Source organism: Dipodomys ordii, unplaced genomic scaffold (genome assembly GCF_000151885.1).
Source record: "Dipodomys ordii isolate 6190 unplaced genomic scaffold, Dord_2.0 Scaffold14, whole genome shotgun sequence".
Taxonomy (NCBI): Eukaryota; Metazoa; Chordata; class Mammalia; order Rodentia; family Heteromyidae; genus Dipodomys; species Dipodomys ordii.
The window spans coordinates 14745241-14767238 of NW_012267230.1; the positions used below are offsets into that span (position 1 = coordinate 14745241).

General features: G+C 46.4%; 1 protein-coding gene across 2 annotated transcripts in view; it reads right to left on the reverse strand.

Annotated features, from left to right (window-relative positions):
- Pdpk1 (3-phosphoinositide dependent protein kinase 1) overlaps window positions 1-15485 on the reverse strand; it is a 28193-nt gene extending 12708 nt beyond the window's left edge. For both annotated transcript variants that reach the window (XM_013011620.1, XM_013011618.1), the window contains exons 1-8: window positions 15185-15485; window positions 10377-10419; window positions 10006-10143; window positions 7649-7793; window positions 6929-7026; window positions 3350-3425; window positions 1441-1509; window positions 1132-1228 (exon numbers count right to left, since the gene is read on the reverse strand). In XM_013011620.1, the coding sequence (XP_012867074.1) occupies window positions 1132-1228; window positions 1441-1509; window positions 3350-3425; window positions 6929-7026; window positions 7649-7793; window positions 10006-10143; window positions 10377-10419; window positions 15185-15394 (876 nt within the window). In that variant the 5' untranslated portion in view covers window positions 15395-15485. The remainder of the gene's footprint in view (window positions 1-1131; window positions 1229-1440; window positions 1510-3349; window positions 3426-6928; window positions 7027-7648; window positions 7794-10005; window positions 10144-10376; window positions 10420-15184) is intronic.
- Between the last annotated feature and the right edge of the window lie 6513 nt (window positions 15486-21998).

Genomic DNA, 21998 nt, shown 5'->3' on the forward strand with positions numbered 1-21998 from the left:
GAGAAGAGAAGAGAAGAGAAGAGAAGAGAAGAGAAGAGAAGAGAAGAGAAGAGAAGAGAAGAGAAGAGAAGAGAGAAGGAAGATTCCTTTTTAAAAAGCATGAAGTCAAAAATACTAAACCAGCTGGGCACTGGTGGCTCCTATCTGTAATCCTAGCTATTCTGAAGACTAAGATCTAAGGACTGCAGTTCACAGCCAGCCAGGGCAGTAAACTCCATGAAATTCTTATTCCCAATAAACTATCACAAAGCGGAAAATGAAGCTGTGGCTCAGATAGGAGAGCACTAGCCTTGAGAGGGGGCGGAGGAGGGCAGAGCAGCTTAGGGACGGTAACCAGGCCCTGAGTTCAAGCCCTAGGATGCACACTAAATAAATAAATCCTAAAACAAGGGTGAAATGAACTGATGACTCTAGCCACAAAGAAGGGAGAAACAGAGTCTGGGAAGACGCTCTCACAGATGCAGTGGAACATCGTCTCACCCAGGGATGAGCTTGAGCCTCCCAGGTTCCCAAGTGGATCAAGCCTACTCTCACTGAGGGGTGAAGTGGGGGAAAGAGGCCAGGAGGATGGCTAGGAGTAGCTGATCCTGGTCCTGCCTCTGGAGGTAGAACAGACCTATTCCTAAAGACTTAGAAAGGAGGGAGGCTCCAAAGCCATAAGGGCTGGGAAGCTTCCTTCTCTAGAATACAAATGGACACATCTTTCCCAGGTAAACCTGTTTCTCTCTGCCTCATTACCTGGGTTGATCTTTATAAAGCTTGCATGCAGCTTACTCTAAAGGTGGTATCAGCAGATGTCAGAGTAGAATTTACAGCCATCTGCCACTGCAATAAATCCCAGTTGCTCTAGCAGCAATAACTTACAATGCCATGTGGTGATGAGCACATGTAGAATGATGCAGTAATTTCCTGTCTTATTAAAGTCAAGAGTCAGGCATTTGGAAAGTGAAAGGGATGATAATGAGAGGAGATGATATGATATAAAGATATGTGTCTGTCTATAATCACTGTCCACCCTAAATACATCTTTCCTTCAGCAGGAGGGCCTCTCGGCTGCTTCTCTGAACATGGGGTCAGAGGATTTGCTGAGTGGCTGTGGGACCCCTCACATAGAAAATTCAAAATGCTTACCAAGAGTTTTTCCACAAGGTCTCTTGCCTTAGGGAAGAATTTTTCTGGGAAGTCATATTCCAATTTAATGATCTTCTGAAATATAAGATATTCATTTCTGTGAATTAAAAAAAAAAAGAGGAAGTCACTTGAGCAGGACTTGGAACCTCTAGCGGCAGCCAGTGCCCTCTCTTGGCACATCTCAGTCTGCTCTTTCTCAAGCACTCACAAGCCAACAAGCCCTGCACAGCTGCACCTCCTCAGCTGGGTGTGAGCCCTGGTGTTACCCTCCTACTTGCTGTCGGTTGACAAGTGCAGGCTCCTTCTTACCCGGCTCGGAAAGGTGGAAGTCCTGCCACAAGTTGGTATATTATGCATCCAAGAGCCCAAAGGTCTGAACTTTAAGGTAGGGAAAAGACAAAGAAAAATGGTATTGGCAAAAGTAATAAGCAAGGTTCATTGCCCACTCAATCTACACCACCCCAGTTTCAGCCTCCAGCGAGCTCCCGTCCCTTAAAACCAGATATGTGTATGATTTAATCCTACCTCATGGTATGGGTACAGTTCAGAAAATGGCATGACTTGTTTCAACTGAGCATTTAAAAAATTCTTATACAAGCTGGGCACTAAGATCTAAGGATCATGATTCAAAGCCAGCCCAGGCAGGAAAAGTCTTATTTCCAATTAACCACCAGAAAACTAGAAGTGGAAATGTGGCTCAAAGTGGTAGAGCACTAGCCTTGAGCAAAGAGCACAGGGACAGCACCCAGGCCCCCCAGTCCAAGTACTAACTGACCAAAAAAAAAAAGTCTTATACATGCCTGTCATCCTAGCTACTCAGGAGGCTGAGATCTGATGATCTCAGGTCAAAGCCAGCCTGGGCAGGAAAGCCCATGGGACTCTTATCTCCAATTAACCCAGAAAACTGCAAGAGGCACTGTGGCTTCAAGTGTTGTAAAGCACTAGCCTTGAGCAAAAGAGCTCAAGGACAGCGCCCAGGCCCTGAATTCAAGTCCCACAACAACTGAGAGAGAGAGAGAGAGAGAGAGACACACACACACACACACACACACACACACACACATTCTTGGGCTGGGAAGGTGGCTCAGTGGTAGAGCGCTTGCCTTGCATGCCTGAGGCCCTGAGTTCGACTCCTCAGCACCACATAAGCAAAAAGAAAAAGCCAGAAGTGGCGCTGTGGCTCAAGTGGTAGAGTGCTAGCCTTGAGCTGAAGAGCTGAGGGACAGCGCCCAGGCCCAGAGTTCAATCCCCAATTAAAACAAAACAAAAAAAATTCTTGGAAGTGGCACTCTGGCTCAAATGGTAGAACGCCAGCCTTGAGCTGAAGAGCTGAGGGACAGGGCCCAGGCCCAGAGTTCAGGCCCCACGACTGGACCAAAAAACAAACAAAACAAAAAACAAAACAAAAAAAATTCTTGGAAGTGGCACTCTGGCTCAAATGGTAGAACGCCAGCCTTGAGCTGAAGAGCTGAGGGACAGGGCCCAGGCCCAGAGTTTAAGCCCCATGACCGACCAAAAAAAACAAAAAATTCTTGTACAGATGGGTGCCAATGGCTTACACTGTAATCCTAGTTACTCAAGAGGCTGAGATCCAGAGGATCATGATAAAAAGCCAGTCCAGACAGAGACTTTTCCAAAATGGACTGGCAGTGTGGCCCAAAGGTAAGCACTGATGCTTGGGCAGCTGGTAATGGAAGCTAGAACACAAGAGTGGTGAAGATTGTGGGGTCATCTCAGTGTATGGAGGGGGACAGGAGAGCTGCACGAGCCAGGAAACAGCATGATGGCAGGAAAGGTGACAGCTTCAGTTCCCTCCTATGTGGGGTTCGGGACATGTTGTGTTCATAACTGTACTGCTTTCTTTCTCTTTCCTTTCCTTCCTTCACTTACTTATTTTCTTACTTATTTTTGTGCTGGAACTGGGGCTTGAACTTAGGTTAGGGCCACAAGTTCTTGCTTTAGCTTTTTTGCTCATGGTTGGTATTCTACCAGCATGAACTGATCAAGAGTGGACTGAAGTGTCCTGGCCAGCTCTCCCAGCTCCACTCCTCAGGAAGATGCTTCTCTGTTAGACTTTTCCTAAAGTTGGAACTGGAAGATGCCGCCCTTCCACCTGCCTGATCTGCAGTAACTCGATGTGGCACAGCACATCAGCAATGAATTCATGAAGAACCCTAATAGCTGATATGGAGAGGAGGACAGTTGGATAAGTGATTACCTCTTACAGGCCGACTTCTCTGTGAGCAGCTCTGGAGAAACATACTGCGCTGTTCCTACAAATGAGTTGGCCCTAGCTGAGAAGAAGAGAAAGAGAAAGGATCACACTCCAAAGCATACTCCTTGACTTCTACCAAAGTGGCTCCCTGGCCCATTCATCAGGACAGCACGGTAGCCGAGCTCATCATGAGCTTGGCACTGGTCACCAGTGTGAACTGAGAAGTCCTAGGAATCCAACTGTCCAGACCCGACCTGATGATACCTGCTGACCCCCAGAACATGTGTCCTCATCCCTGGAACCCCTCTCCTCTGACAACTGAGTGTAAAAGGCACTTGTCCTGTCCACTCATCATCCTGCCACCACAGAGGGGCAGCACGAAGAAAGAGATCTTGTGTGTTGTGCTCACTGCTGGACACCAGGCAGCTGCTAACAGATAGCTGTCGCCAGGAAGCACCTCTTCTCAGTCACCAACAGCTCAGGAAGAAAGATTCGGGCCTCCATCCCAGGAACCCTCTCCATTCTGGTGCCTCCAGTCCTAGCCTGTGTGACACTTACCTGCAGGCCACAGGGTTGGCACCTAGACACTCTAGACCCACCCCTCACTGGAGACCCCTTGGCAACCCCAAGAACAAGAGGACCTGCTGCCATGCAGGCAGACAGCCCCGTTTCTGAGCCCCTCCGGCCATAGCTCCACTACACGGACCAGCCTGTTGGTTCCGCAGCCCTGTAAATGGTCCCTTCAGTACATGGTTTACTATGACAATTTCATGGCTTCCTGTGTGTCCTGCCAGGATCCTGAAAGTTACTGGAAGGAAAACGAAGAAGGCTCAGGAGGAAACTAAACCAAACCAAGAGCCAAAACCAAAAGGAGGGCATTCAACTAAGTAACAAACCAAAGAAGTGCAAATGAAAACATGAAAGCCTATCAAATTGGCCATGCTAAAATGACAGCAAGGCCAAGATGGCTGGCTCTAAGGCCTGCCTTCTGAACCCACAGGCCAGCAGGTGGTCTGAGGTTCCAGTCAATGGGCATCCTCAGGCAGCCCTGTGGAGCCACTGCAGCGAAGGAAGCTTCTTGTCCGCACTCTAGCCACTTACTGACATCTGCTGGCCTCTTCCCTTCCTTTTGCTGACCCTCCACGCTCGGAAGAATACCAGAAAGGCCTTCGTAGAACAGAATATAGCTTTCCAGGAACAAACCCCATGTCTAAACCTCCAGGATATCGTGAGTTCCTCAAGGCTTCTGGAAAGAGGGCAAAAGCCAGGGGCAGATGAGGGTCTTACTCCAAGTAATTTAGCTGCTCTCACCAGGACACAGCTACTTGGTGAGGACAACTAAGAAGTCCTCATGGGCCTTCCTGGCCCTCAACAGCTGCCTGGCTCTATCACACGCCACCTGCCCTTGTGGCTAGAGCCCCCAACCTACCTATGGGCTCCCTCTAAATGCAAGTCTGTGGTGAACAAGCAGACTTAGGGAGACAGAACAACATGCCCACTGAACAGATGAGGAGCCTAGGACCTGGCTCCCACCAGCACTTTATTTAGAAGCTTTCAAGATGTTTTGGGGAAACTACCTCCCCGCAAATGAAAAAGAATCCAATCAGAGAGAGATTCTAAGATTATGAACAACTTCAAACAGAAGGTGAGAATAAGTTACTAAAACAAATCATGCGTTATTCTCTTTTTCTCTAAGGAGCAAGAAAACCTCCTCTGCCACCTCCTCCATATGCAAAAGCGATTGTCCCTTGCTGATAACAACCTAAGGGTTTTTTAGCTTCCTGCTTCCAAAAAGGTTTATTTCACCACAGAATTTAAATTTTTATGTATTTTTAAGTAGCCTTGTGGCATGCTGGGAAGGTGGCTCAGTGGTAGAGTGCCTGCGTTGCATGTGTGAGGCCCTGGGTTCGATTCTTCAGCACCACAAATGCAGAAAAAGCCAGAACTGGCGCTGTAGCTCAAGTGGTAGAGCACTAACTAGCCTTGAGCTGAAGAGCTGAGGGGCAGCACTCAGGCCCAGAGTTCAGGTCCCACGACTGACAAAAAAAAAAATTAAAGTGTAGCCCTGTGCTAAATTATCAAACTGTGAAGAAAATTTGCATGAAGAAAGAAATGCCTTAAAGCATAGCCCAGCTGGGAGGTTCCCACGATTGAACACAGTGGGTTTGTCTCAGCTGAGATGAGTTTGCACAAGTATGACAAGGGATTGACAGATCACCACAAGAAAACCTGACTTAACTGTCATGGACACTTAATTCTATGAGGTTACACCAAGTCCATAAAAATAAGATTACCTGCCAGTAAGATGGGCACTATTTGCTAGGAACCAGTCAAACAGACCAGTTCTGAGGGCATCTCAAAAGTATCAGAAGGAGAAAAGGGCACCAGGCTATCCCATCTGAGCAAACGAGAGCATCTTCCTCAATTCCAAGCCTTACATCACTCCCCAAGGATGGCACGTTAGAACTTGTGGAACTCCCCAAGCCAGGAGGAAGCCTATCCCCTCAGGACCTACACAGAGGTCAAGCACATTCGCCAAAGGAACTCCAGCAGGAGTAAATGTAAGGTTTGCTGGGGGGAAGCTGTCAGCTCCTTCCAGCAGCACTGTGTGAACACAATACGCATCTCCTCCATCTGCTGTCATCATCTCAAACTCCCAAGAACCAGTTTGCTGTTGGTGGAGAGGCTGAAGCACCACCACCTTTCACTACTGCATCCCTTCTCAGAAAGCAACCAGGGCACCATGATGCTTCTGTCAGAACCTTCTCCTAGACCATATGTACACGTACACATACACGTACACACGTGTACACACACTCCAAGCCTGTGGACAGCACGCATCCCCCAGCATTGTACTTCAGGGTCTTTCTCTTACAGGGACCCTAAGTGCAGGAAGAGACAGGTCACCCTCCTGACCACAGGTCACGTGCTTTAGGGCCAAGACCCCTTCATGAGATTAATTAACCTACAAGTCAACACCCTTCCTCTCAGACCACATCCTCTCTACCAAGGTTGCAGCAGTCCACAGTTCAATTGCATTTCTTTACACCTCTAGAGCATGTGGTTTCTATCCAGTCCGCATCAGAAAGTCAGTCAGCCATTCCCTGGCAGCTAGAGGCTTGTGTAGAACCTCCTCTGGTCCTGGTGGCCAAACGCTAACTCAAAGGGACAGGACTTGAAAGGTCAGCCAGTACACCAGCAGCAAAATCAGCCACCATTCCTGTAATTTTGTAGATTCTACAATCAGAATGCCTGAGCTACCATAGACATCTGCACACAGCAGACGGGGCACACAGAGGGATGGGCAGGCAGAAGGCATCCGAGTCCAGGAGCACGCTCCCTGAGACACTTCCTGCAGCATCCACAGGAGTCAACCTCATGCCTGGTCCACTGGCACTGTGCAGAATCATGTACCACCAGAGCCTCCCTCCACTACTAGACACACAAGCGCGGCCTAAGACCTTCTGGCAGGCCTCAGGCACATTAACTATCAAGAGGACATAATGTAACACATTTCTTGGAATTGCTCTCAGCTTTCAGCTTAGTCAGGTTCTACCTACTGGAAATCAAGCTCACACACACCTTGTTTGCTCTCTGGAGATAATACTTTCGCTGTTCCAAAATCTGTGATCTGGATGTGCATATCTTCATTTAACAAAATGTTTTCTGGTTTAAGGTCCCTGTAAAAGTAAGATTTCTACATTTGAAATAGTTAAAAGAGCAGCATTATCATTGTGCATTGTAATAAAACATAACTGATGAGTAATTATCATGTTTACAGATTAAGAACCAAGAATCTAACCCCTGAAGTTCACACCAAACAGAAAATGCATATAATAAGTACAATCAAATTATATCAGTTATAACTATGTCACTTTTAATAAACTTTTTAAGGAAAAATAACCTATCATTTTTCAATGCATAAAGAGCTTATGAGTACTTTCAATTTGAGTTTATCAGAATAAACTCTTGGGAAATGAGATCAGAAATAAGAAGACAGAAAAGCTACAAGTAACAAAATGAAAGTATCAGGTGATACAAGTGGCTGCCTTGCAGGAAGACACACAGCCATGGTGACCGGTGATGGATGGTGTAAGACTGTAAGGGCGGGGACTGCAGATTCCTTCCACCACCCGCCTTTTCTCAACTCTCAGTGAGCTGCCACAAAGTAAGTCAGAGCTAACCCCAGAGGGCTGGCCTGGCTGTCAGTCGTAGCTTACAGGCCACATGGCCACTAACCCTAGTCACTACAGTGAGGGTCCTGTGAGCACTGCCCCTGGGGGGGAGGGGGAGCTCTCTTACCTGTGAATGATGCCCTTGCCGTGCAAATACTCTAGAGCCGATACAATCTCAGCTGTGTAAAATCGGGTACAGGTCTCATCAAATGAACCAATTTTGCGGATGTATTTAAGCAGTTCTCCATTTTTGGCATAACTAAGGCCAAAATCTGAACATCATACAGTTAAGGAAGAATAGGGAAGATTTTTTTTTTTTAATAGACTTAACAATCCAGTAAGAAATGTTTATTAAACGCAAACTGAAGGTACCTGTGTGCTCCCAAGACAGTTGTTCTTTTTTGAGTCAGATCCAAGCCCGGCTCCAGGACCAGGCTTCAGTGTAGGGTTCCTTCTAAGATATAATGACACAGTCCCTGGAAAAGTACAGATGGCATCTCAGTGCAGACTGCACTTCTGGTCACATAATCCCCAGAGGCATCTGTGGCCTATGAGCGGGAACCACTAGGTGGCTGGCAGGCCTGCCTGCAACCCCTGGCCAAGGCACAAGCAACAAACATATGGTGGCTTCAAGTATAGAGGTACAGCTCAGGGAGACGGGATCCAACTGAACCTACAGGGCAGTGCACAGTTCTGAGCCTTGCCTCAACCTCTGTGCACGGTGTGCGGTACCAACAATCCACACATGCAGCCATTCCTCCTATGCATAAAAGTGACATGCTCTGGAAGAGAACCATTTTCTAAAATTCTTGATTCATTTGATCTATTTGTGAGATGTGTGCTAGAGAGAGACTCAAAGGAAACAAAGCTAAAGACAGGACCGAAACTAAGCTGAGGTCAATGGCAATGTTCTTGTTTTCATGCTATGACCCTATATCATGAGGAAAAATAGGTACAGACCAGCCTGGCAAGAGCTGGAGATAGCAGCATTCAAGCCCCCTTCAGTCTTAATCTGTACCCGAGAAAGGTTCTTTTTTTTTTGGTCAGTCCTGGAGTTTGAACTCTGGGCCTGGGCGCTGTCCCTCAGCTCTTCAGCTCAAGGTCAGTGCTCTACCACTTGAGCCACAGCACCACTTCCAGTTTTCTGAGTGGTTTATTGGAGATAAGAGTCTCACGGACTTTTCTACCCTGGCTATGAACCTGGCTTTGATCTCAGCCTCCTGAGTAGCTAGGACTATAGGCATGAGCCACCAGTGTCCGGCATGAGAAAGATTCTTTATTGTTAAGGCTGTGGTCCAGTCAGAGCTGCATGTGGGGGGGAGACCTTGTCTCCGACAGGCTTCTTCTGAACTCATTCTCCTCCTCTCCCTCATTGTATCTGGTGTAGAGCCTCAATGGTTCCTCTGTAGCTCCATCTGCCTACTGTCAGTCTGTGGCAAGGATGTCCCTAGACGCCTTCTCTCTGCAGGTATGTGGGTATATCTTGCAGTCACTTCTCAACACAATGAACATCAAGGATTTGCAGTGGGGGCAGAATTCATTGTTTGATCTCATGCTTATGGAAGATAAATGTACTAGGACTCTGGAATTTGCCTAAATGATCAAGAACATATATACCACCAGACAAAGACCTTGAGTCATGTCCACCTGTTCTAGCCAGCGCCATCTGGAAATCAGACTACAAGAGCACCCTCATCTGGGCTACAATGGTGGGAGAATACCAAGTCAAGTGTGATGCCAGAGCTGCCAGAGTTTGGGTATCTCCCAAGAGTACGTGTGATTAGAAGTTTGGTCCACAGGGTGGCAGTACTGAAAGGTGGTAGAAACTGTAAGAGGCAGGACCTGTGGATAGTCCTTGAGTCATTAAATAGGAGACAGACTCTCACTCCTTGTTAACTGGTAATTCTCCCCACTCTATCACTCTTTCAGCTTCCCGGCCTAAGATGTGATCACTCCTTCAGACATATGCACTATCCACCATCCACCACAGGGCCACGGCCTGCACAGTATTGTTTGGCCATTCAGCCTCCAAACTGTGAGCTACACAAGCTCCTTCCCTGATAAAGAGGGCTGTCTCAGGTAATTCTGGAAGTGACACAGCTTCATAACCAATAGTGTTGCTCCAGGAAAGCCCAGGCCTGGACTGCTGGGCGTCTAACAGCCAGAACCCCACCAACTCAAAGAGAGAAGGGGTCGCAGGGGACCCAAGGGACAAAAGGGAGGGATCAAGGCAGCCACACAAGTGAGAGAATCTAAACAGTTGAAAAGGCTGCTGTATGAGCAGTGGCAGCAGAGATGGAGGGAGAAGAAGAGAGATGTCGGAGGCCAGAGGGAGCCACCGAGACAGCAGCATCCTACCAACTCCTGAGGTCCGGGAGGAGGAGGGTCTTCCCTTCCCCTTCCAGGGAAGGGGACAATCAGGAGGAAAAACTATGACGTGGCAGGTGATGGGACTTCAGGTAGCACTGATCACACAAAGGATACACAACTTTTCATCGTCCTGAAATGTGAAGTAAAGCTTAACAAAGAAGGGGTGATCCAGGCGTGACATCACATCTCGCTCTCTGGTTACGTATGGGACCTTGTTCTCTTTTATAATATGACGTTTCTCTAGAATTTTAACTTAAGGTAGAGAGAAGTGAGTTATTACAGTTGGAAAAGGTAAAAAAAAATACTGAAGATACCATTTAATTGTAGTTTTTCTAAAATCACTCACTTATACCAGCTTCATGGTCTCTAAGACTAGTCAGGCCTTGGACTCCCAATGTAGAATACACGCCCTCTCCCCCACCCCTCCCCGCACTGTCACCCAGCCCGCCTCGAATCCCAGGTACACAGCTCACAGTAGTACTCACTGGCATATTCCCTAGAGGTAGCCAGTTCTCGAGCCAGGACAACCTGGTTTGGGAAGAAAAATAAAAAGAAACACACTGTAAAACACACTGTAAAGGAAAAGGAAAACATACCAGGAAACAGAGTCCGACAAATACTTCCCCATTCCTATACAAGGCTTGAAATATTTAAATACTTTGAGCTCTGTACCAACAAACAGCACAGAACCACTGATCATGTTAATGTGCTTTCACAAGGGTCAACTTTTGGTAGTCTTCATCGTGTAGTGAAAGTATAAATTCAAGAACCTTCTAGACTAACATTTCTAAATACTATCAACAAGTGGGTACCGAAGACTTCTTCGGGTGCTGGTGGCTCATCCTCATAATTCTAGCTAGGGAGGCAGAGGTGAAGAGTCCAGCCCAAGCAAAGATCGAGGCCCTGTCTCAAAACCATAACCAGGGGCTCAGTGTCGGTGACTATGCCTGTAATCCTAGCTACTCTGAGGATTTTGCTTCAAAGCCAGCCCGGGCAGGAAAGCCTGTAAGATTATCTCCAATTAACTACTGAAAAGCCAGATATGGCATTGTGGCTCAAAGTGGTAGAATGCTCACCTTGAACACAAATGTTCAGGGAGTTCAAGCCCCAGAACCAGTACAAAAACAAAACAAAAAAAGAATAGGCTGGAGGCTTATCACTACCAAAAATAAAAAACAACAAAACAAACAAACGTTGAAAGATATGTCCTTTCAGGATATATTCACTGCAAGCTCACATTTCATTTGATAACTAAATGTGATCATGGGCATAAAAGGCAAAGGAGAGGAAACAGCACAGGAGTTCACCTTTCCAGGATACCCCCATGCAGGGACAGGGTATCCAACGCAGCTGCCCTGACATGGAAAAGACCAATCTGCACTAGCAAACTCTAGGCACACCTGAGGCAAAATGGAAGCAACTGATGGGTACAACGTTTGACTACAGCGTGCCAGCGACAGCTGTGCTGTGGGAGCATTGGCCCTTCCATGGTCAGAATGAAGAACATGTCACAAGCACAAGTGCAAGCTTCGCACTCGGGAAAAGGGAAGAAGAAGCTGTCATAGAACACTATCACTCAGTAGAATCCTTTCTAAGGAGATACTTATGTAATCTTTCTATTGTCTAGAATTTCATAAGCAGGTTTCCCACAGGAACAGAAGGATCTTCTAGAAAAATCACGTGTGATTTGTGATTTCCTCCATGGCAGCAGAAGTGTCCCCAGGGGCCTGCCCACTGTCTAGCACTAGGCTCTGCCATGTCAAGATTCTGCTCTGCTGGTAACTACACTGCTTCACATGCATACTCACCCTTCCCTGGAAGTCTAATTCTAAGCGCTGTTTCAGAAATGGTGAGGCAGATTGGCAGGAAACCCTATCTGAGGTGGAGGCTGCAGGTTCCAAGCAGGCCTGCAGTTGTCCCCAAGCAGCTCAGCACTGGCCAAGACAGCTGCAGCGCCCAGGAAGGATGGTGCATCTCTTGCACACCCAGAACAACCCGGGGTCAAGGGTGATACCACAAGTAAGTCCTCATTCTTAGTCAAGATAAAAGAGGGGGCTGGGAAGGAGGCTCAGTGGTAGAGCGCTTGCCTTGCATGCATGAGGCCCTGGGTTCGATTCCACATAAGCAAAAAGAAAAAAAGGTGGGAGTGGCGATGTGGCTCAAGTGATAGAGTGGTAGCCTTGAGCTGAGGGACAGCGCCCAGGCCCAGAGTTCAGGCCCCACTACTGGAACCAAAAAAAAAAAGATAAAGGAGGAAAGCTGCGGGTGAGAGGAAACTTCACTGACCTGTCATAGTGGTGAAAGGGGTCTCTTCCTGCAAGGAGCAGTAAGAGCCAGAACCCCTGGAGCTATTTTCATGGTTGGGAGTTGAGGTTTTTTTTCCCCACAAGGGCAACACAATCTTTCTAAAAACAAAGTTATTTCACAAAGATTGCTAATGAAAATAATCTAAATTAAAAGTGTAAGGGCAGGGAAACCAGTAAAGGAAGGGGCAATGTCCAAAAAAGAAATGTCCTCGTTATCTGACTTATGAAATGGCAACCCCTCTGTACAATACCTTCATAATAACAGTAAAATTACATTTTTTTAAAAATACAGAGCCAGCTAGCTGGGCGCTGGTGGCTCATGCCTGTCATCCTAGCTACTCATAAGGCTGAGATCTGAGGATCACAGTTCAAAGCCAGCCCTGGCAAGAAAGTCTGTGACATTCTTATCTCCAATTAACCACCAGAAAACCAGAAGTGGCGCTGTAGCTCAAGTGGCAGAGCACAAGCCTTGAGCTGAAGAGCTGAGGGACAGCAGCCAGGCTCAGAGTTCAAGCCCCACCACCTACAAAAACTGTCTGTGTGTGACCGTGTGTGTGTGTGTGTGTGTGTGTGTAGAGAGAGGGAGGGGGGGAGAGAGAAAGAATGCATACCAGCCAAGCAAACGTGGTTCACACCCATAATCCTAACTACTCAGGAGGCTGAGATCTGAGGATTGCAGTTCAAAGCCAGCCCCGGCAAGAAAGCCCATGAGACTCTTATCTCCGATAAACCACCAGAAAACCAGAAGTGGCATTATGGAGCAAAAGAGCTCAGGGACAGTGCCTAGGCCCTGAGTTCAAGCTCCACAACTAATAATAATAGTAACAACAATAATAATAATAATCACTGATGATGATGGTGGTGGTGATAAGAGAGAAAGAGAGCCAGGCACCAGTGGCTCACACCTGTAACCCCAGCTACTCAGGACTGAGATCTGAGGATCCTGTTTTGAAGCCAGCCCTGGCAAGAAAGTCCATGAGGCTCCAATCTCCAATTAATCACAGAAAAAGCTGGAGGTGGTGCTGTGGCTCAAGTGGTAGAGCACTAGCTTTGAACAAAAACAGCTCATGGACAGTGCTCAGATCCAGAGTTCAAGCCCAGGGCCAGCACACAATAAATAAATACACACACATATATGGAAGGAGAGAGATGGGGGGGGGGGGAAGAAGGGGATGGGCTACAGAAGTTTAGCATTAATTTAAACCAGATGTTCTTGTTCTTTGTATTTTAGAATCTTTATAAATGTAAAAAAAGAGACAGGAAAATAAAAAGAAAATAAATTTCATATATGGATTCTTTCATAAGGGCCATGCCAGAAAGACTGGTGATTCAGGAACTCTCAAAAGTGAGGCACCTCCAGTGCCCATGTGAGAATGGAGACCACAAAATGAGGCCGCCCAGTGCCAGAATCTCTTTTTGTGGGAGCTTTGAATTGACAGTATACACCCCGATACTTGTTTAGTACACACAGCACCCTGGGTTTGATCTCTAGCATTGAAAGACCAAAAAAAAAAAAAGTTTTTTGACAGTATTTTGGAATGAACCCAGGATCTACCTAGTTATGTCCTCAGTTCTTTTTGCTTCATTTTGTTTGTGGGACAGAGTCTCACTACCTTTGTGACTGGGCTGTTCTTTTTTTTCTTTGTCCGTCGTGGGGCTTGAACTCTGGGCTTGGGTGCTATCCCTCAATTCTTCAGCTCAAGGTGAGCCCTCTACTGCTTGAGCCACAGCACTACTTCCGGTTTTCTAGTGGTTTATTGGAGATAAGAGTCTCATGGACTTTCCTGCCTCGGCTGGCTTTGAACTGTGATCCTCAGATCTCAGCCTTGTGAGTTGCTAGGATTATAGGTGTGAGCCACTGGCACCTGGAAAACTTTTTTTGAGGTTGCCAGTTTCAGAGGAAAAAACACTAGAAAATGTAAATCTCATGAATGTGATGATTGAGGGTACCAACCAAGGTAATATCTATGTTTATGAAACTGAAAACAAATGTTCAAGGCATACTACTTTACATATTAAAGCAAGCAAAACACAAACCAACCACCAACACACAAAAAAGATACAAAAAAGGTAGTTAAAGGGCTGAGAAGGTGGCTCAGTGGTAGAGCACTTCCCTTGTATGCATGAGGCCCTGGGTTCGATTCCTCAGCACCACATAAGCAAAAAGAAAAAAGCTGGAAGTGGCGCTGTAGCTCAAGTGGTAAAGCATTAGCCTTGAGCTGAAGAGCTGAGGGACAGCACCCAGGCCCAGAGTTCAGGCCCCATGACCGTCCCCCCTCCCCCCAAAAAAGAAATGTGCTCAAAAAAGGTAGTTAAATGCAACCAAAAATCTCTGATGAGATAGTAACATTAATACTAACTTTCAACCTAAGGAACTGAAAAGCTTGTAGGGAGGGTAGCCTGAAAACATGTGGGGAGACACAGAACAAGATAAACTGCTAGTACTATATTAGAATGAAATTTTAACTGTGTTTTAAAACACACACACACACACACACACACACACAAATTGAGCTAGAGGCATGGCTCAAGCAGCACAGTACCTGCCTAGCAAATGGAAATTGCTGAGTTGTTCAAACCCCAATATTGCCAAAAACCACAAATTTTACTTAAAACAAAAATCAATCAATCAATCAATCAAGAGATGCTTTTTTTAATTTTTTTTGAAACACGGTCTCACAATACTGCCAAGCCAGCCTTGAACACCTGGATTTAAGCAGTCACCCTGCCTCAGTTTCCCAAGTACTAGTACTGCATGTACATGTCACCCGTATAAAACAATGCTTTGTACAGCTTCCAGATGGAAGTCAGGTTTAGATGTTTTAGCCACACTCTTCGGGGGTCTACTAGAGGAAATCCACCCCCTCCCCAGACTCCAGTGGCCTGGCCGGTGGCGTGGAGTCGGGTATGCTAGCTCCAAGGCCCACTACGACCAGCCACGGAGAGGGATACAAGCTTGTTTAACAAGCAGTACAACACATACTCACGGTTGAAAAAGAGCCCTCGCCAAGAATTTTCCCAAACTTGAAGTCTTCAGGCCGTTTCTTACGAGGCTGTGGAGGCGGCTGGGCAGCGTGCTGCAGGGGGTTGGTATTTGGCCGGGACTCAGCTGTGGTACCATCCATGGTAGATCCCTGCCTGCTGACACTGCTGGAAATGCCAGAGGCTGCGCCAGACTCGGTCTGGGCCCTCACCATTGATGGGGACGGACAGGCACATAACACCACGCTGGACTGAATGGGAACAGCATCATACTGTGGGCACAGAGGAGAGAGGTAAGACTTAAGCAGCTGCTGAGGGCAGGAAAGCCCATTTGCCTTGTGATCAGGGCTGAAGCCCTCCCCTCTCTCTTCCCTGCTCACATCCTGATGTGTGTGGCAGGCCAGTCCTCATCTCTCTTTCGGCACTGCAGTCTTTAACCAACCCCTCAAGGCCAAGCTAAGGCAACCACAGATAGCGCTGTGCACTTTTAATTAAGAGAGAAGAGTAGATAAGAGCAATGATTGAATAGGTTTACAATATACAGAGACACTCAATAATGACTTTGATAAAGCAAGCATATTCATACAACTGTGGCTGGCATCCAAAACCGGTATTGCTGTTCAAAGGTTTTTGGAAAGCAATTTGGCAATTGTTAACAAAATGACTACTCACAGAAATAGGAAAGATGATACATATAGTTAAAAAACAGACATGGAAGCCTGTGGTGGTACACACTGGTTATTCTAGTATACAGGAGACTGAGACAGGAAGATTCTGAGTTCCAGGCCAGGCTGAGTTACAAAGGAGGCTACATATAAATAAACAATTAAATAACAAAACAGAAGTGGGAAAGAGAAAGGATCAGATAATGCTTAAAGCCAAACTGACACTACACAAAATTGTACCCAAATCATCAAAGATGTTTTTTCCAGCTCTGCCCATGGTGTGTCCTCACAGAAGTGACACTGGCTCAACTATAAAAGAAAACATGAGGACTGGGAAGGTGGCTTAGTGGTATAGCGCTTGCCTAGCATGCATGAAGCCCTGGGTTCAATTCCTCAGTACCACATACAAAGAAAAAGCCAGAAATAGCGCTGTGGCTCCAGTGGTAGAGTGCTCGCCTTGAGCAAAAGAAGCTCAGGGACAGTGCCCAGGCCCTGAGTGCAAGCCCCAGGACTGGCAAAAAATAAAAATAATAAAAATAAAACATGCAATCAGGGCATCCAGGTATTAGTCTCTCACAGTCCTTCCCACTACAGAACCCAGGAGAGCACTGGATTTATCTCAGTGTGGTCCTGGAACCCACATTGTATCTGAAAAACAGGGGCCTCCCCACTGGTTCCCACAGGAGGGAAGGACAGGGCAGCATCCTGCCAAAACTTTTACTGGCCAAGATGAGGCCCATTCAAATAAAAAACCATACGGAGAAAAGCCATAGGACTACAATGATATTAAAAATGTGGTAAAAAAGGAGGAGGTAACAATGCTCGACAGGAAATGTACTCATTAACTTACTCTGTAACTGTAACCCCTCTGTACCCAGAGTTCAGGCCCCATAACCGGACCCAAAAAAAAAAAATTAAAAAAACTGGAAAAAAAATGTGGGAAAAGTCTATCAATATGATAATATAAAAGGCTAAGGAAATAGAGACATGGCCCAAAAGTACAGCACCAGCCTTGAGTAAAAAAGATAAGGGAAGCTGGGCGCTGGTAGCTCATGTCTGTAATCCTAGCTACTCAGAAGACTGAGACCTGAGGATTGGGGTTCAAAGCCAGCCTGGGCAGGAAAGTCCGTAAAACTCTTATTTCTAATTAACTACTAGAAAACTGGAAATGGCCTGGCATGGTGGCTCATGTCTGTAATCCTAGCTACTCAGGAGGCTGAGATCTGAGAATCACGGTTCAAAGCCAGCCTGGGCAGGAAAGTCCATGAGACTCTTATCTCCAATAAACCACTCAGAAAAACAGAAGTGGCGCTGTGGCTCAAGTGGTAGAGCACTAGCCTTGATCTGAAGAGCTGAGGGACAGCGCCCAGGCCAGGCCCAGAGCTCAAGCCCCATGACCACCACCACCACCACAACCAACAACAACAGCAGCAAGCTGGAAGTGCACCATGGCTCAAAGTGGTAGAGCACTAGCCTTGCCCAGGCCCCAAGTTCAAGTGCCCACGACACACAGACACAGACACACAGATACACAAGACACAGACACAGAGACACAAATACACAAATACACACACACACACACACAAAGATAAGAGAAACCCAGAGACCCAGAATTCAAGCCCCAGTACCAGCACAAAATAAACGAATAGCTGAAAAGACTGGTTAATATGAATTCATGAGAACAAAGGAGTATGGACACATAGTTTTTCCCTTGAATTGTCTGAATGTTTCTTTATACTCCTCCAAGTAAATAGGAAAGGTACACAGTGAGAATCATGAAGAAGCAAAAGCTCTGAAAACCAGTAACTGTATTAAGCATGGGAAAGGTAAGTGAGCCCACAATAGGCAACTAAGACACCATGGAGCAGAGCTACTGGAGATGCTCATCTGAAAATCATAGAGCTACTGGAGATGCTCATCTGAAAATCATAGAGAAGAGCTACTGGAGATGCTCATCTGAAAATCATAGAGAAGAGCTACTGGAGATGCTCATCTGAAAATCACAAAATGCCTAACGAGGACAAAAACAAATCTAGAAGGAACATCCTGTGACCCAAACATGATGAGCATGGAGGTGGAGAAGGGAAGCAGCAGATGGTGATGACAGGCAGGCACCTGGGCTGTCCTGGGGTATGGTGGGAGCGCCTTGGCTCCCCACAGGAGGCCAGAAGCATACCGCCATGGACTCTTGCCAAATGGTAGCATCAGGAAATCTGCACTTGCTCCATAGCTCAGGAGAGACAGAGTTCTCCTTCTGATGGTCTGCTATGGCCACCATTCACTGTAAGGTGAAGACACAAGATTCACTCCAAGATGTACGACTATGTTTAAAAATGAAGGGCCTACCAAACACTTTATCAATGATAGAGGAACAGCTGACTTTGTAGTAAGTATTTAAAAATCTGATCAATGGGTTTCATTTTCCAGTGTGCCAAAGGGTATTTAAAGTCCCACTGAAATCCTCAGAAGATGTAGTGTTAGTAAATTGAAGAAAAGCCCAAATACTAGAAAGTATTTTCTTTTTTTTTTTTTTTTTGGGGGGGGTCCGGTCATGGGGCCTGAACTTTGGGCCTGGGTGCTGTCCCTCCGCTCTTCAGCTCAAGGCGAGCAGTCTACCACTTGAGCCACAGTGCCACTTCCAGCTTTTTCTGCTTATGTGGTGCTGAAGAATCAAACCCAGGGCCTCATGCATGTGAGGCGAGCACTCGACCACTGAGCCAGCCACCTTCCCAGTCCCCTCTGGCAACTTTTTGTAAGTTTGGAATTCATTCTAAGTAAAAGTGAAATATATGTGTAAGAGAATGCAAAATTAGAAGACAACAAACATTGCAAAATGTTAGTATTCTCTATAGAAGACACTGACAAAATGGAAAATAGTTGTTAAAATAGTGAGGTTATGTATTTTTATTTATTTTATTTTTTTGCAATAAAGCCAGGTCAAATACAACTGAAACCAAGGGATTTGTGCTAAGGAAAAGGAAGGCTGGCAGTCCAGAATCTCTGACATGTCTAGAAACAGTCCTCGACACTGCTGGAATCACTGCAAACACTCTTAACTTTCTCTGCCAGAGTCAGTGACTTCATGATTAGGTTCTATCAATACCATAATGATTTTTCCCTATCACTAAACTTACAGCACAAATCTAAACAGATTCTCACAACTCTCCCTTTGGAGATGACAAGAATTATCTACTTTCAGGAGCAATGATAAATAGGAAAAAGTGATCACCAGGCTCAAGACCGGCAAGGACTGTGATCTACCAGGACTGGGCTCACAGAAGAATTGTGCAGAATGCCACTCTAAGTGCACTTTGCAAGGTTCCTGGACCCAGCAAAGAGTCTCCCCAGCCGCCCTGTAAGCAAACCCTCAGATTAGACTTTGGAACAGTGGGAGAAGGCTAACCTGCTGAGACATATGATGGGAGAGGCAGAAGGAGCTAGTACTTTACAGCTCACAGTGTTGGGCACACTCCATCACTGGAAACTGACCTGGCCAAGCCTTGGTTATCATCACTGTCCTACTCAATGTTCAGTTCAGATTGGAGTCTCACAGACTTTCCTGCCCGGGGCTGGCTTGAACTGCAATCTTCAGATCTCAACCTTCTGAGTAGCTAAGAGTATAGGAATGAGCTACCAGCAGCTGGCACAATCAACAGTATTTTACAGACTGCATGCATGCGCATGTGCATGCATGCACATGTGCACACACGTGCGCGCGCGTGCACACACACACACACACACACACACACACACACACACACACACAGAGGATGTTGGGTTAAAGATAGAGCAAGATGCTGTCCAGTCTGCAAGGCACATTAAAAATCCTAATGTGATGTTTAGGAAATGATAAAATATTTTTTTTTTTTTGGTCAGGGCTTGAGCTCTGGGCCTGAGTGCTGTCCCTCAGCTCTTCAGATCAAGCCTGGCACTCTAACACTTGAGCTACAGCGCCACTTCCAGTTTTCTGAGTGGTTTATTGGAGATAAGAGTTTCACAGACTTTCTTGCCAGGGCTGGCTTTGAACCGCGGTCCTCAGATTCAGCCTCCTAAGTAGCTAGGATTACAGGTGTGAGCCACCGGTGCTGGCTTAAAAGCTTAGTTTTGTGATATAAACTGTATAAAATCTGAATTACAGGTGTGACTTTAAATCCAGGAACACTGAATTGGAGCAGAGTGGGGAAGGAAGGAGTGCACAGAGCTGCAGCTCAAGTGGTAGAGCACCAGCCTTGAACAGCGCCCAAGCCCTGAATCCAAGCATTTACAAACCTGAACCTAAGTTCTGTGTGTTCAAGTCTCCTGCCAAGCAAGGCCCAAGGAGGCGATGGTAACACTATCCTCCAGCAAGATGGGTCCAGCTGCTTTTCGACCAGGTGAGGGGGTTTCCAGCCAGTGACAAGCAAACCTAACAGGATCTTCAGAGCTAGCCGTCAACCAGTGGCTAGTGAGTGACACAGCAAGTCAAAAATGCCTTAATTCAGAGATTTGGGAGAATGTGTTGTTTCCTAAAAACAGACAATTGCATATGGAGTGAAATCTTGGACATAAATTCAGATTGTGACTGTCACAGTTAGGATAGAAGACCTAACTCTGCATTCACAAGCCTTTTGATCCAACAAGCAGTCTGGAAAAAATTGCTAAGATTGATACTGGGGACCAAACTCTGGGTCTCACACATTAGTCAAGCACTCCACCAACCAAGCTATTTCCTCTGACAAGAAAGTTCTTATTCTGGTGCTGGTGGCTCATGCTCTAATTGTAGCAACTCAAGAGCTAAGCTCTGAGGATTATAGCTCAAAGCTAGTCTGAGCAGAAAAGTCTGTAAGACTTATTTCTAACTAACCAGCAAAAAGCTAGAAGCAGATCAGGACACCAGTGGCTCATGCCTGTAATCCTGGTTACTTAAGATGCTGAGATTTGGGCTGGGAAAGTGGCTCAGTGGTAGAGTGCTTGCCTTGCATGCCTGAGGCCCTGGGTTCAATTCCTCAGCACCACATATGCAAAAAGAAAAAAAGCTGGAAGTGGTGCTGTGGATCAAGTGGTAGAGCACTAGCCTTGAGCTGAAGAGCTGAGGGACAGTGCCCAGGCCCAGAGTTCAGGCCCCATGACTGGACGCCCCCCCCAAAAAAAAGATGCTGAGATTTGAGAATCCCATTTTGAAGCCAGTCTGGACAGACAAAATTGAAAGTCTCTTATCTCTAATCAACTAGCAAAAAAGCCAAAAGTGAAGGTGTAGTTCAAGTGATAGAGAGGTCCATCCTTGAGCAAAAAAGCCAAGTGACAGCATGAAGCCCTGAGTTCAAGCCCAGTGCAGGAGAGGAGAAAAGAAAGGAGGAAGGGAGGGAGGGAAAGTTAGTTCTTGGTCAAGGTGGAGAGCAGTACTGCTTCCTTATGGTAGTCAGGACCTCAGCCCCACCAAGAAGTAAGGTTCCAGCCTGCCACAATGGCTGAGAAGATGGTACTGAAGGCAGCAGGTGGAGCACATCGACAAAAGGCCAGGTGTTACTGAAGAACTGGTCCTGACATCCTCCCATCAAACTGGCTATTCTTGGACAGATGACCCTGGTATCAAACACCCGTTTGAGGGACAAAAAACAACAAAGAATGCTTTTGCTGACCTTAGGATCACTTACCAAGAAAAACTATCTTCAGCTCAAAACTTCCTGACTGCAAATTTTAACAAGAGTTCTGACTCTTGGGTAGTCTCCTGAAACATATAGACCCCTGGAAGCAGATCGCTGGGCCTCTGGTTTATGGGCAAATGTATAGGGAACCTTTTCTTTCTTTGTCTTCCCTCCCTTCCTCCTTCCTTCCTTTCTTCCCTTTTCTCTCCCTTCCTTCCTCCCTCCCTCTTTCTTTTCAGTTATAGGGCTTAAACTCAGGGCCTGGGTGCTGTCCCCAAGCTACTTTTGCTCAAGGCTAGTGCTCTACCACTTTGAGCCACAGTGCCACTTCTGGTTTTCTGGTGGATAATTGGAGTTAAGAGTCTCACAACTGGGCTGGGAAGGTGGCTCAGTGGTAGAGCGCTTGCCTTGCATGCATGAGGCCCTGGGTTTGATTCCTCAGCACCACATAAGAAAAAAGAAAAAAGCCAGAAGTGGCGCTGTGACTCAAGTGTTAGAGCTCTATCCTTGAGCTGAAGAGCTGAGGGACA